At 35.3% G+C, this 14,152-nt stretch overlaps 1 protein-coding gene across 6 annotated transcripts in view; it reads right to left on the bottom strand.

Moving 5' to 3' along the window:
• Positions 1–969: 969 nt before the first annotated feature.
• The window catches only part of ZNF451 (zinc finger protein 451), an 80,528-nt gene continuing 67,345 nt past the window's right edge, over positions 970–14,152 (bottom strand). For all 6 annotated transcript variants that reach the window (XM_055264356.2, XM_055264358.2, XM_063632831.1 and 3 more), the window contains 2 exons: positions 9,787–9,855; positions 970–2,841 (listed from right to left, as the gene is read on the bottom strand). In XM_055264356.2, the coding sequence (XP_055120331.2) occupies positions 2,795–2,841; positions 9,787–9,855 (116 nt within the window). In that variant the 3' untranslated portion in view covers positions 970–2,794. The remainder of the gene's footprint in view (positions 2,842–9,786; positions 9,856–14,152) is intronic.

Here is a 14,152-nt window from a genome sequence, read left to right as displayed (position 1 = left end):
CCCTTAAGGCTGCATCCCAATTCCCTCTGAACTCATTCTAAATCCTAATTAACTCTTGGGGTAGGGGATTATTTGATCTTATTAAAAATAACTTTATCATGACACAAACGAAAACAAAACACATTTTGTGGGTGGTTTGAAAGTCTATCAAGTGACTTTAGAATCATCCTGATATCCTAGGTCCACCCCATTAGTAAATCCCATCAATTTTACCTTCAGAATATGTCCAGATTCTTCCCAATTCTACCGCCACCATTCTGGTTCAAGCTACCTGGCAAGTTTGCACCTGGAATACTGCAATACCTTCCTCTCTGGTCTCCCTGCTTCTACTCTTGCCTTTCATGTACATGTTATCTCAGTGCAGCAACTACAGCAATCCTTAGGTAGATCATACCATTTATTCTCAGAAACCTTCAATGGCTCCTCACCTCAGAGTAAAAGCACAGGTCATTAGAAAAACCTCAGTAAGTTCATTTCCTATTGCTCTCCTAGCTCATCCCATCAGCCATACTAGCCTTCTTGCTTTTCCTTGAATATACTAAGCTCCTGTCTGGACCTTCCCCTCCTCCACCTGGAACTCTCTTCCCGATATGTATTTTCATCCTCATTCCCTCACCTTCTTCAGGTCTTTGCTCAGGTTTACCTATCAGTGAGGTCTTTTCTAACCACTCTGTCAAAAATAGCAAGCCTCCCCCCAACTCCCTGTCCCTGCACTATTTGTTCCCTTCCCTTCTTTATTTTCCGTCGTTACACGTATCACCATCAGATATGCAGCTTTATTTACTTGCTTACTAACATTGTATAATCCCCTCCTCTCCACCAATATGTGCTCCACAGAGGGGTAAGGGCTTTGTTTTGCTTACTGGTATATTCCAAGTGCTTAGAACAGTTGCTGGCACATGGTGGGTACTCAATATTTTGTGACTGAATGAATTAATGAGTGAATGATGTAATGAAAAGATAAGCATCTTTGTCAATGTTAGAAACATTTACTTTTGATGATAATCCATACAACTTTCTCTGTTACACAGCGTCCTTGTATCTAAATTAAAGTCAAAGTATGAATTTTAAGATGATTTTTAATTATTTAACAAGTAGAAATACAATCAGTGACAATTATCAATTAAAACATTAAACAACCCAGTTTTTTTCTTAACAGTCATGATGAAATATCCCTTTCCTGTCTTATCAGAAGCCTTAATTATTCTCTACCACACACACCACAAAAGCTTCTTAATAGAGCATCAGTGTCCCTCACACCTTTTAGAATCTCTGGCAACAAGGTGCTGTCTCCTCTTGCCCTGCCCCCACATCTGCTTAACTACTCATCTTTCTGGAATGCCTCTTTTACTCCTCACTATTTTGTGAGCTCCTGCAGATGTGTTTAAGGTCCAGCTCAGTGACTACCTCCTAGAGCCTTGCTTGACCACTTAAACATACAAACTAAAAGCACAATGTGGTCATTTTGGAAAGATGATTGATAAATTCTCAAGCCACAATGTCTAGTTTTTAAAAAATGCAAGCAGGGAGGAACAGAAGTGACATATCAAGAAATTAAAAACACAAATTGTAGATTGAAAAGACTATAGTAATAAAAAAATTCAATTTCACACTAAAATATTTAGTGTTACAGAGAAGGAACAAAATTCTAGCCTTTATATTTTGTCTTAAATATAAAGAAAAGCTTTATATTTATAGAAATGTTTTTAAGTTTGGTAAATAATACTAAAAATTTTTAAAGATAAGACATTTCTGGTCAAATAACATGAAGCATATACACAAAGATAATATGACAAGCCCTTCTTAGTCTTCTACTTATGTCGTATTTTTTATTACTCACAATGGGACCTCAATATTTAAGAATTAAATATGTAATACCAAATGAAGGAAACTGACAATTCAGTGAATAACTAAACTGAAAACACTCCATATGAAATAAAAATTTTAAAGAGTTAAGGAAGATTATTCCTGAGTAGGCTTTCAACATTATTTCTTGAAGAATATTATATTTACACAAATATATAAAAAAGGACTAATGTTATGAAAAATAATTTTATGCAAATATTTTGACACCATTCCCTTTAAACAGGAGATCATACAAGTCACATAAAAGTCTAAGCAGGTAAAAGGAATGGAAATTGTTTCATTTAAATTATTTCTTAAAAATTAAGGTGTAGTTTTTATTTTAGCAACGTGCTGCTCTAATTAAAGCAGTAATCTACATATGCATGGCACCCACAAAGAACATTGCTGATAAAATTTTAAATGTTTCCATGATCAGTTTCCATTACCCTCTTCTAATAAACATAAACAAAGATCTCAAAGGTATTATATAATAGTGCCACATGAGAAGTAGAATTTATGGAAAACTTGACCTATGTCACCTTTTTTATATTCATTTTCACTCCTAAAAAAATAAACTAGCATCATTTGTACAGTACAAATAAAATTAAAGAACTAATGCTATTTGGGAAACAACTGTCAAGAGCTTTCCTTTTTTTTTAATCCTTTAAATCTAAATATATAAATTCAAAGTTAACTGGGAAACTGTTACACCTATATTAGAATACATACTTTATATTTGAATGAACATGTATTCTATTCCTTCTGTACATGTTTGCACATTAGCACAAAAATACAAAACAAAGATCAGATTTTGAACATATGAAAGCAAAAACATGTTTTCAAATACATTTGCAATAGTGGATTTCTGGTCTCCTTTAGAAAACAAACTCAAGAATTCATTATCTGAGTCTCTTCAAGGCCACTTGATGTTGTGTGGTAATATCTTTAATTACATTTCCTCAAGACTTCTTCTAATAGCTTCTTCTAATTCCACATCTGCATTAAAAAACATAGAATTTTAACACTTAGGGCAGAAAACTCAACATGTGCTGTATTTATTTAAGTTTCATCGACTGTATTCATCTTTTCAAGAAGGAAAGTAAAATCAAAATGGAAAAACACAGGATAACTTGGCAGTTTCTCTACTAAAAAATTGAGTATTTTGAAATATGAAAATCCAGATATGATCTCGAATTGAATTTTATATATGAACTTAGAACTTGCAAGTTAATTCCACTTAGGGATGTAGAAAGTCAACAAACTTAAAATCACTGACAGGTAATCACTTGTTTCAACATTTAAAAAAAAATCACTTATTTGCTAAAAGACTTGAGGTGGTACATACAAGACTTTAAACAGAAAGGCAACTCCATGAAATGACAAAATGTCACAGGCCATTAAAAATTTAGTTTAATTTTTAATTATACCTCAATAAAGCTGGGGAAAAATTAGCTTCAAGCATCCTAGCATCTAAGGTAGTGAAACTCATGGCCACATAAATGTCATCTGGGAAGCATATAATATATGCTGTATGCAGATGTATGTAAACTCATTTGACAAATATTTATTGAATGCCCATTATATACCAGGAACAGCAATGTAATAGTGAAGAAGACAGACACTATTGGGTTTCACAATAGTTGGGTTCCAGCTCCTCCTTGGGAACGATACTAAAATCCAGGAGGGTGAAATTTGGTGTCAATTTCTTGGCCTTCACTAGCTTCTCGCACCAGATTTATCTTATCCCAGCTGGTCCACAGTCTCTCAGAGGCTACTTGGCTACAGGCATCAGTCATCTCCCTAATATGCAACCGCATGTTCCTCTGAGTGGGGGCACTAGTGTTATGTTGTCTAATTTAAAGTACTACAAACTAGCATGAACCGTGTATCAAGTTAAAGCTATACTCTAGGATCAGTTGGTTGCCCTTAAGATGAATTAAAAGGGATGAGGAAATGCAAAGAAAAGCCAAGACACTCTTACCAAAGAAAAACAAGGGGACAAGACTTGTCTAAGATATGAACACTTATTATAAAGTTACAGTAATCAATAATGTGGTACTAGTGCAAGAATAAATAGACCAAAGGAACAGCATAGACAGCTCAGAAACAGACCCATGCATATATGGACATTGGATTTATAACAAAGGTAGCACTGCAGAATGATAGGGAAAGGTCTTTTTAACAAATGATAGTAGGTTATATGTATATGTATGTATATGTATATATATGTGTATATATATATGAAATCACAATGTCTGTTTTACAATTAAAGTTATAAAAATCTTTGAACTAAAATTCAAAATTTGAAGTATGGTTTATACTAAATGCATATTGCTTTCACATCCTTATAAAGTAAAAAAATCATAAATCAAACCATCGTTAAGTACAGCAACATCTATACAAAGATATCATACCTCCAGTGAGCTTATAGGGATTAAGCTTGCCAGCTGAAAGACTATAAAAAACAAAAAGCAAGTATGGTCATATGCTGCGTATCAACTTTTGGTAAACAGTGGGATCACATATACAACAGTGGTCCCATAAGATTATAATAGACCTGAAAAATTCCTATTGCCTAGTGATGTCATAGCCATCTTCATGTTGCAGTGCAACACATTACTCATGTGTTTGTGGTGATGCTGCTGTAAACAAATACACTATGTTGCCAGTTGTGTAAAAGTATAGCACATACAATTATGTACAGTACATAACATTTGAAAATTATAATAAACTCTGGTACTGTTTTATGTATTTACTATACTTTTTATTACTATTTTAGAGGGTATTGCTACTTATAAAAGTGATATTGATGATCCTGACTCTGTGTAGGTCTAAGCTAACAGATATGTGTTTGTGTCTTAGTTTTTAACAAAAAAGTTTTAAAAGTAATAAAACAATTTAAAAGTAGGGAAAGCTTATAGAATAAGGATATAAAGAAAATATTTCTCTATAGCTGTACAAAGTGTTTGTGTTTTAAGTGTTATTACAATAGAGACAAAAAGTTAAAAATTTTAAAGTTTATACATTACAGTAAGCTAAGGTGAACTGATTATTGAAGAAAAAAAATTTTTTTAATGTAGTATAGGCCAGGCACAGTGGCTCATGTCTTAATGTGAGTACTTTGGAAGGCCAAGGTGAGTGGATCACCTGAGGTCAGGAGTTCGAGACCAGCCTGGACAACATGGAGAAACCCAGTCTCTACTAAAAATACAAAAATTAGCCGGGCGTGGTTGCACATGCCTATAATCCCAGCTACTTGGGAGGCTGAGGTGGGAGAATCACTTAAACCCGGGAGGCAGAGGTTGCAGTGAGCCGAGATCACACAACTGTACTCCAGCCTGGGCAACACAGCAAGACTCTGTCTCAAAAAAAAAAAAAAAAAAAAAAAAAGTAGTATAGCCTAATCGTACAGTGTTTATAAAATCTACAGTAGAATACAGTAACATCTTAGACCTTCACATTCACTCACCACTCACTCACTGACTCACCCAGAGCAACTTCCCCATCCTGCAAGCTCCATTCAGGGTAAGTACCTTATACAGGTATACCATTTTTAATGTATTTTTATGTCTCTATGTTTAGATACACAAATATTTACCATTATGTTACAATGTCTACAGTATTCAGCACAATAACATGCTATTCAGGTTTGTAGACTAGGAGCAACAGGCTACATGATATAGCATGGGTGACAAAGACTTTAAGCCAACTGTCTTATGTATGTTCAAAGAACTAAAGGAAACCAGGAAAACAATGTATGAACAAAATTAAGAGTACCAATAATGAGGCAGAATTATTAAAAGCCCATCAAATAGAAACTCAGAAACTGAAAAGTACAATAACTAAAATGAAAAATCCTTAGAGGGGCTTAATGAATTTGAGTACAAAGAAGAAAGAGTCAGCAAATTTAAAGATAGGACAATTTAAATTATCCAGTGTGTGTCTTGGTTTGGGTTCAGTCTAAATCAATCAATCAATCAATCAATCAATCATCCAGTATGAGGAACAGAAAGAAAAATGAAGAAAAGTAAACAGAGTCCAAGAGACCTGTGGGACACCATCAAGTGAACTAACATATGCATTACAGGAGTCTCAAGAGGGGAAGCAAAATAAGATCAGAAAGAATGTTTGAAGAAATAATGGTTGAAAAACTCCCAAATTTGATGAAAGAGGTGAATCTACATATCCAAGAAGCTCAATGAACTCTAACAAGACCCACACTGAGACATGTTATAGTCAAACTGTCAAAAGCCAAAAACAATGAAAACAACAAGAGAGAAACAACTCATCACATACAAGAGAGCCTTAATAAAATTACTAGCTGATTTCTTATAAAAAACCATGGAGACCAGAAAATAAGAATGTTGATCAAGAATTCTATATTTGACAAAACTATTCTTAAAGAAATTCTCAGATAAACAAAAGCTACAGAATTTACTAGTAGACCTGCCCTACAAGAAATGCTAAAGAGAATCTCTCAGATTGAAATTAAAGGACATCAGACCGTAACTTGAAGTCACATGAAAAAATAAAGAGCACTTGTGAAAAATCTGTCTTTGTTTTTCTATTCTGTGGCTAGCTCTGTGTTCCCCTTACCCTCCTTTTGGCCTTAATTTCATTTACTTTGAGAGCAGTAATTATGGCAAACAACAAAAACAACCAGTAGTAGGAGGTAAAAGACATATAGAAATGGTTCCCCAATCATTTTAAAACTGTGGCTGTAAGGCCAAATTACTGAATGTTTAGAAGCCTCAGTTTTCATATAAAATGAAGAGAACAGTCTGACTCTCACAAGTTGTTAAGATTAAGAGCAGCTTTGACTGCTATTAATTGAAGGAATTCTCAGAATAAGGCATATTGCTAACACTTACAGAAAGATGGTTTTGTAAAGAAAATTATCTATATAATGCTGTCCTCTGTCTCTTCCAGCAATTTGAGTCAGAATACCTCTAGTTAATAGACATACCTCTAGAGTAGACCTTAGGTGAATATATAATAATGGCATAATGATCATCATAATCCCAGTAACAGTAGCAGCAACCAATATATACTATTTACCATATGTCATGTTATTCTAGTAAGGTAGGTATACTAATATTCCCATATTTAAAAGGAGGAAGCTGAAGCACAGTGAAGTTAAGTGACTTGTCCAATATTACACAACTTGTAAGCAGCAGGGTTTTAACTTAGGCAGTATGAATCCAAAGACTACTTTTCACCACCACATTATGCGGCATCTGTTTCCTCTGTCAAGTACAGGAAATAGATTATATGGGATTGTTATGACTGGTCTGCATGGTCAGAGTTTGATACTGGTCTATGGGAAACAACAAAGAATAAGACAAATCACGGAAGGAGGGAATTACCCTAAGGCAAAAAGCCATAAGCAGATTTATCCTCTCTTCTGCCACTATTTCTCAGGCATTTACAGAGTTGTACTGGGAAAGGAAGGAATAAAAAGAGACTTAAGAGGTTGCTTAAAATTTTTTTTGAGTTTTGTTATCAGGTCTAGACTAGAACATTATTTTGCTTCTGTGGTTCGGAGTCAACAAAATAACCCAATATTCTATAACAAAATAGCCTCTATCTTAATTTCCCTTATCCAGTTATAGGGAAATGGGTCCTGGTGGCTCTAACATGTTTTAAGTTTGTTAAAAGTTTATTCATTTAACAAGCAACCATTTTGTGCCAAACACTGTGCTAGGTGCTGCTGAAGTAAAGATAAATAAAACATGATCCTACTCCCTGAGGAGCTTACAGTCAGTGGAGATGAAAGATGTAGACAGAAGTATTTTAAATCCACTTGGCCTGGTACAGAGGAAGCCCAGAATAGAGAGTGGTTGGCTGTGTCTAAAGATGGACAATCTAGGAAAGGCACTGACCATACAACAGTGCCTACAAAAATGGCAATTCTATATGGTTCAACCTAAGAGATGAAATTCGAGTTAGCTCTTTTGGGGTGATGAGGAGGGGGAAAGAAGAAGGGTGTTAGAGAAAAGTGCAAAGGAGCCCATATTCCTTAACTTATGTGAAACACCGTGTGCTTCTCACACTTATTTTATATAAAGCATCAGGATACAAAACACAAACACATTCCTTTGGTTTTTCTTGGAATTAAGGATTTTATCCCCACCTCTATTTTAACTATGACAACTAGTTATAGGTTTAAAGTATCTTCTCTTGAATCCTATAAAAATAATTATTTTTCCAAACCAAATAATCACAAAAATGTAACATCTCCACCTCCAAACCATAAAATGCATTACATAGATAATATGTGGTACATATCCAGTTACACAAATCTCAGATTTCCTAGGTTAGCTGGGAGCCCACAAAACTGTGACAGCTTATAATTATTTAAAAGTTATAATTTTGCCTGGCATTTTCCATGGGATGAGTCACGAGGTGTCAAATAAAAGTTGCAAAATCTGAACTCTTTAGATGTTCAGTACTGTTTATCTTTTAGTGGCCTTGATAAACAACTTAATTGGCAGTTTTTGTTCAAAACACACAAAAGTTCTTTCATTTGTTTAATTCATCATTATGTGGCTGCTAAGCATTGAGCTAGACCTTGAAAGACAATGCTGGGAAAACAAGTTGGTCAAAACACTTGCTTCCTTCCAATTAGATATAGATTTATTGCCAGTTTTGTTTAACCAATGAAATTTGGCTATAAGGCAGAAAGATTACAGCTATCTACTTAATCTAATGGATGAATCGATTCCACTGCCAGACTCCATTTCCCAAACTCCTAATAGCATAAAGCTCTAGTATGCTCTTAGTCAAACTAGTTGTATTATCTGAGATCAAGGAAATGCAAAGAAAACATACCAGTCAGGCCATTCTGTTTGTGTGTGTTTAGTCACATTTCCATCCCTACTTTCCAGCCTCCACATTCCTACCCTACAATCTCCAACAATAAACATTATACTGGAATGTACATGAAGACTCCTACTGTTTTTCTTTAATGTCAAAGATGCTGATATAACACTTTCAACTTCTCCAGTGAAGCTCAAAGTATTTTCTAAGATCCATTATCTCATTTCCCCCCGGTTATTAAAAAGTGCAGTCTGTTATAGAAAAACCAAAGTAAAGAACGGTTACAAGACACAACCAAATAACGGTACAGCCAGCAAACGATTTGATGCCAAGTGACATAAAAAGTTCTCTTTAACCCATGGAAGGAAATAGCTTTTCCTTTAAGAAGAGTAAAAGAGAATTTTAATTTTTAGCTGGGCGTGTTGGTGGCACACGCCTGTAATACCAGCTATTGTGGAGGCTGGGGCACAAGAATCACTTGAACCCAGGAGGCAGAGGCTGCAGTGAGCTGAGATTGTACCACTGCATTCCAGTCTGGGTGACAGAGCGAGACTCTGTCTCAAAAAAACAAAAAACAAACAAAAAAGCCTTTTAAAATTTATTTTAAAAAGCCCATTTATATTTAGATGTAAGTGCTTGCTTTTAGAGTTCTACTGCCTGTCTTTTAATACTCTTAATACTACTCAAGATAAATAACCATTAGGAAATCAAAATCATCTCCTAGCCCAGGGGTTAGCAAACTTTTTCTTTTTAAAGGGTTAGAAAATAATTATTTGAGGGGGGCGGGGGTGGAGGGGCTCTACTGTCTGTGCCACACCTATTCAACCTTGCAGTTGTGGTACAAAAGCAATAGCATAGACAATACTTAAATGTATGGCTGTGTTCCTAAAGATAGTGGACTGGATTTGACCCAAGGGCCATAACTGGCTGACCCATTCTAGCTTTCTAAATTAGTATTACCCCCAAGTCATCTTACATGAAAAATGCAAAGCTATCCTTCAAACTGAGAAAATGTTTTAACCTGGGGAAATAAGAGGGGTGAATGGGTGAGAGACAGAGAAATTAAAAAAAAAAAAATACAGATACAGTCAAGTAGAAAAGAGATTAACTCTATTAGGTTACCTTCTGTGGATATAAATTCTTCTCCTATTGAAGTATTTTTGGCACCCATGTTATCATCACTGTCACATTCTGTAAAGAAGAATCAACACATGCAGTTATTGTGCCATAAATTTATGTATTCTCAATATTATTTTCAATAACTTCTCATACCCAAGCTTACTCGTTATAATACAGTTCATTAGTGTTACACTACTTTCCCACACTAGGTTTTTTCCAATGCTTACCAAATAATATTAAAAATGGTGACAGATTAAATTCTCCTATGTTTTGAAAATCACATGCATTCATCTCTATAGAGATAACATCATAGGTTTTAATTAACAATGCCTCTTGCATAGCACAAACTTACTTACCTGATGTCTTAGATGCTTTCATATTAAGAGACCGAAGGCTTTATAATATGGTATGACTGAAAAGGCATTGCAAAACTCACTTAAAATTTGAAACATGGAGCCTAAGGAGATTAATGTTTAAATGTCCTGTGGGATCCCAAGAGGTCCTGGGGTAGAAAAAGGATATTGAGGCTGGGCATGGTTGTTCACACCTGTAATTCCAGTACTTTGGGAGGCCGAAGTAGGTGGATCGCCTGAGCTCAGGAGTTCAAGACCAGCCTGGGCAATATAGCAAAACCCTGTCTCTACCTAAAATGCAAAAAATTAGCCAGGTATGGTGGTGCGCACCTATAGTCCCAGCTACTTGGGAGGCTGAGGTAGGAAGATCGCTTGAACCTGGGAGGTGGAGGTTGCAGTGAGCCGAGATCACACCACTGCACTCCAACCTGAGTGACAGAGTGGGACCCTGTCTCAAGAAATGAAATGAGACGAGACGAGAAAAGAAAGAAAAGAGAGAGGAGGGGAGGGGAGAAAAGAAAAAGGACATTGGGGAAAACTAAAGGCTGGAATTAGTAATAATGTCCTAATATTGTTCTGTGAATTATGACAAATGTATCACTCTAATATAAGATGTTACTAATAAGGGAAACTAAGTATGGGTACATGGAAACACTCTGTACTATCTTCACAACTTTTTTGTAAATCTAAAACTATTCTGAAAAATAAAGTTCATCTTTAAAAAATTTGAAACATTGTACTATCAATGACCTAATATTTTGCTTATCACTTTAACTACATTTAAATCAATATATATTTATATCAAGATATAATTATACAAATATAAACAGATATGTATCTATATATGATATATATGTCAGTGACTTGAATCAGCACTTAAATACAAATCATATAGACATATTTGTTTCTGTGCAAACTTAAAATATACATTAAAAAGACCTTTAAGTGTCTATAAATAAAAATTAAATCACTATATTTCACTATATTCTTTTGCTGCGGAAATTTGTTTTTACAAGTCATTTTGCTATTAATTCCAGCAAAATACTTCAAATATTTCAAGCAAAGTTTTAGGTAAATAAGACATTACATTTACAAATTAAAGAACAAAATTAAACCTCTAAACCGGGGTGTCCAATCTTTGGCTTGCCTGGGCCACACTGGAAGAAGATTGTCTTGGGCCACACATAAAATACACTAACACTAATGATAGCCGATGAGCAAAATAAGAAAACGCAATAAAAAAAAATACCCTCATAATGTTTTAAGAAAGTTTACGAATTTGTGTTGGGCCACATTCAAAGCTGAATTGGGCCACATGTGGCCCGTGGGCCGCAGGTTAGACAAGCTTGCTCTAAACATTAAGAACAAAAGGAAAATACCCACAGGTTTCTGTTATTACAATTTAAGGTCAAGGTCAGTCAAAAACAGCATGTTATAACTCATCCAAACAATTCATCATTGCATGCAAGGCCTAAGGCTACACTACAGGTTTGAATAATGACAAATCCTTGATTTGTCAAGGATTAACTTGACAAGGGGTTGCAAATATTAATATCATAAAAGGTTTCTTTTGCCTCAATCAACCCCATCAGAAGAACAGAGAAAATCGTAAATATTCTTTCTTATTTTCAGTACCTTTGCATGGAATTAATCTTATCAAACATATTTTTATAATGGTGCCCAAAGAAACAACCTATAGTTTTTCATTAACAGGCTGAGGAAACAGCAGGCAGACAGACTTTAAGAAATAAGTTCAACAATTATTTTAGGTAATGCCTAGTCCACAGGCCATGATGCTGCTTCAATCATCTACACTTCCATAGCACCTAGGTGAATGTTTATGCTCTACACGTAAGATGGATTTAAAAATCTGTGTAACTAGTATGACTCTACAGATGTCAACCATACTTACTGCTTCTAACCCACTCATCCACAATGAAGCCACAACTAAATGGATATGACAGTCTCAGGCTTATAAACAAGACCATCTAAGGAGCATACAGATTCAACAAAAATTAACTTGTAGTAACATCTTTTTCATTATATGTAATTCTCAAGGGAGCAGATACCGGCCCAAATAAGAAAACACTGAAAATATTAACTTCTGTGTGCCCTGGAACATTTATATCGATTAGGGGAGAGGCAGAGGAAGCAACAGGAGGCAGGTTTCTAGTGAATTTCTTTGAAACCACATGTTGCAGTACTCCAATAAGCTCACTGCAGTGCTTGTAGTTCTAGTGCCAACATCTCGAGGGGCCTGTAAAGATGGTGCTTATTCATTTAATTATGAGACAAAAGATCCTAGAGAAATTAGAATGCTAATTGCTTTCCTTGGCTATATGCAGCATATAATCACTTTACTTTTTAAAGCACCAGAACTCACAACCAAATCATTTCTTCTGATAAAAAAAAAAAGCGCATTCTTCCTGAATGTTATTTAAAAAGAAAAAAACTTGTTTGATATCTTTATATAAACTCTGCAGTGTCACTATACTGTGGCAGAATATCTCCCATTATCTTCATTCTTTAAGGACATGGTTAAAGCCAGTAATTCACACTGGGTGGCTAGCTCTACATCATGGAATCAGGTATTTGTGTCAGTGAAAGTCTCACCCATAGTCGTTGATACTAATGAAAAGCAAAGCACTTGCTCTGTGGCTGCAGGTAGATTATTTAACCTTTCTGAACCTCTGCTTCCTTCCACACTTACAAAATGGGGTAACCCAACACCTACTTCGTAGCTTGCAAAGGGGATTAAAAAGCATGTGGAAGAAGTTCTTTAAACATATTTAAACATCTGTAAACACTACAAACATAAAAAGCAGTTAACATGGTGGCTGGCACATAGTAGGTCTGCAATAAACTACAATAAACTTCAATAAACTTTTTTCAATAAAAAAGTTCACTTTTTTTTTCTTTCAACATTTAAGTGACATGTTATATCTGCATCTCTGAAACATGAGGCTTGAGTTAGAATAAAGAAGTATTTGGGAATAAAATATAAATGGTCTAAGAAAGTCTACCTGGCTTCTCTGATTGGGATTACCAGAAAGGATCCATGTATCTTAAGTGTTAAGAAAGTGAGGATAAGTACAATATAAAATAGAAATGATGAAGGATAAGAAGACCAAGGTGGGGGCAGAAATTAAAGACTTTTTAAATGTCTCTACAAGAATTTATACATATATCATAGCTGTAATTAAAATGTTCACGTTGAAACCCTGATGCTTACAAGGAGAGAAAAGAACTTTTACCCTAACTAACCAAGTCAGAGACCTAAAAATGTACCAGTAATAAAGCTACTTAACTTTTCCCATCCCCACCACGCAAAAACAATGCCTTAGGAACAAATGACTGGACACCACTATACAGAACCAGCAACTCCAAATATCTGTATTTTTACTGAAATAAGTACCTCTGGAAAGACTTTCAATTAACAGAGAATTAGCAAAGACTAATTTCTCCTAGTTATGATACCATACAATCATTGATTCTGATAATAATATTCAAAAGATCCTTCCTATTTATACAGCAATCTTTAGTCTAATAAAAACCACTTTTTAGTCCTGCTGGGGTAAATTTCTGAAAACTTATAAAGAATAAGAGACTCAAACTTGTATCACTTCTCTATGCTCTGGTGAAAAATTCAAAAATCTGAAAAATCACCAGCCTGGCTGTATAACAACAAATATGAGAGAACTTATCACTGTATGTTACTTATAGCAGGAGTCCCCAACCCCAGGGCCATGGACCAGTACCAATCTGTGGCCTGTTAGGAACTGGGCCGCACAGCAGGAGGTGAGCCATCATTACCACCTGAGCTCCTCCTCCTGTCAGATCAGCAGCGGCATTAGATTCTCATAGGAGCACAAACCCTATTGTAAACTGCACGTGCAAGGGATCTAGGTTGTACACTCCTTATGAGAATCTAATGCCCCACCTCCTGCTCCCAATCCATGGAAAAATTGTCTTCCATGAAACCAGTCCCTGGTGCCAAAATGGCTGGGGACTGTTGA

The sequence above is a fragment of the Symphalangus syndactylus genome, chromosome 23 (assembly GCF_028878055.3).
Source record: "Symphalangus syndactylus isolate Jambi chromosome 23, NHGRI_mSymSyn1-v2.1_pri, whole genome shotgun sequence".
Lineage (NCBI taxonomy): Eukaryota > Metazoa > Chordata > Mammalia > Primates > Hylobatidae > Symphalangus > Symphalangus syndactylus.
The sequence above is the reverse complement of the archived record's forward strand: the minus strand, read 5'-3'. Positions and strand labels throughout refer to the sequence as shown.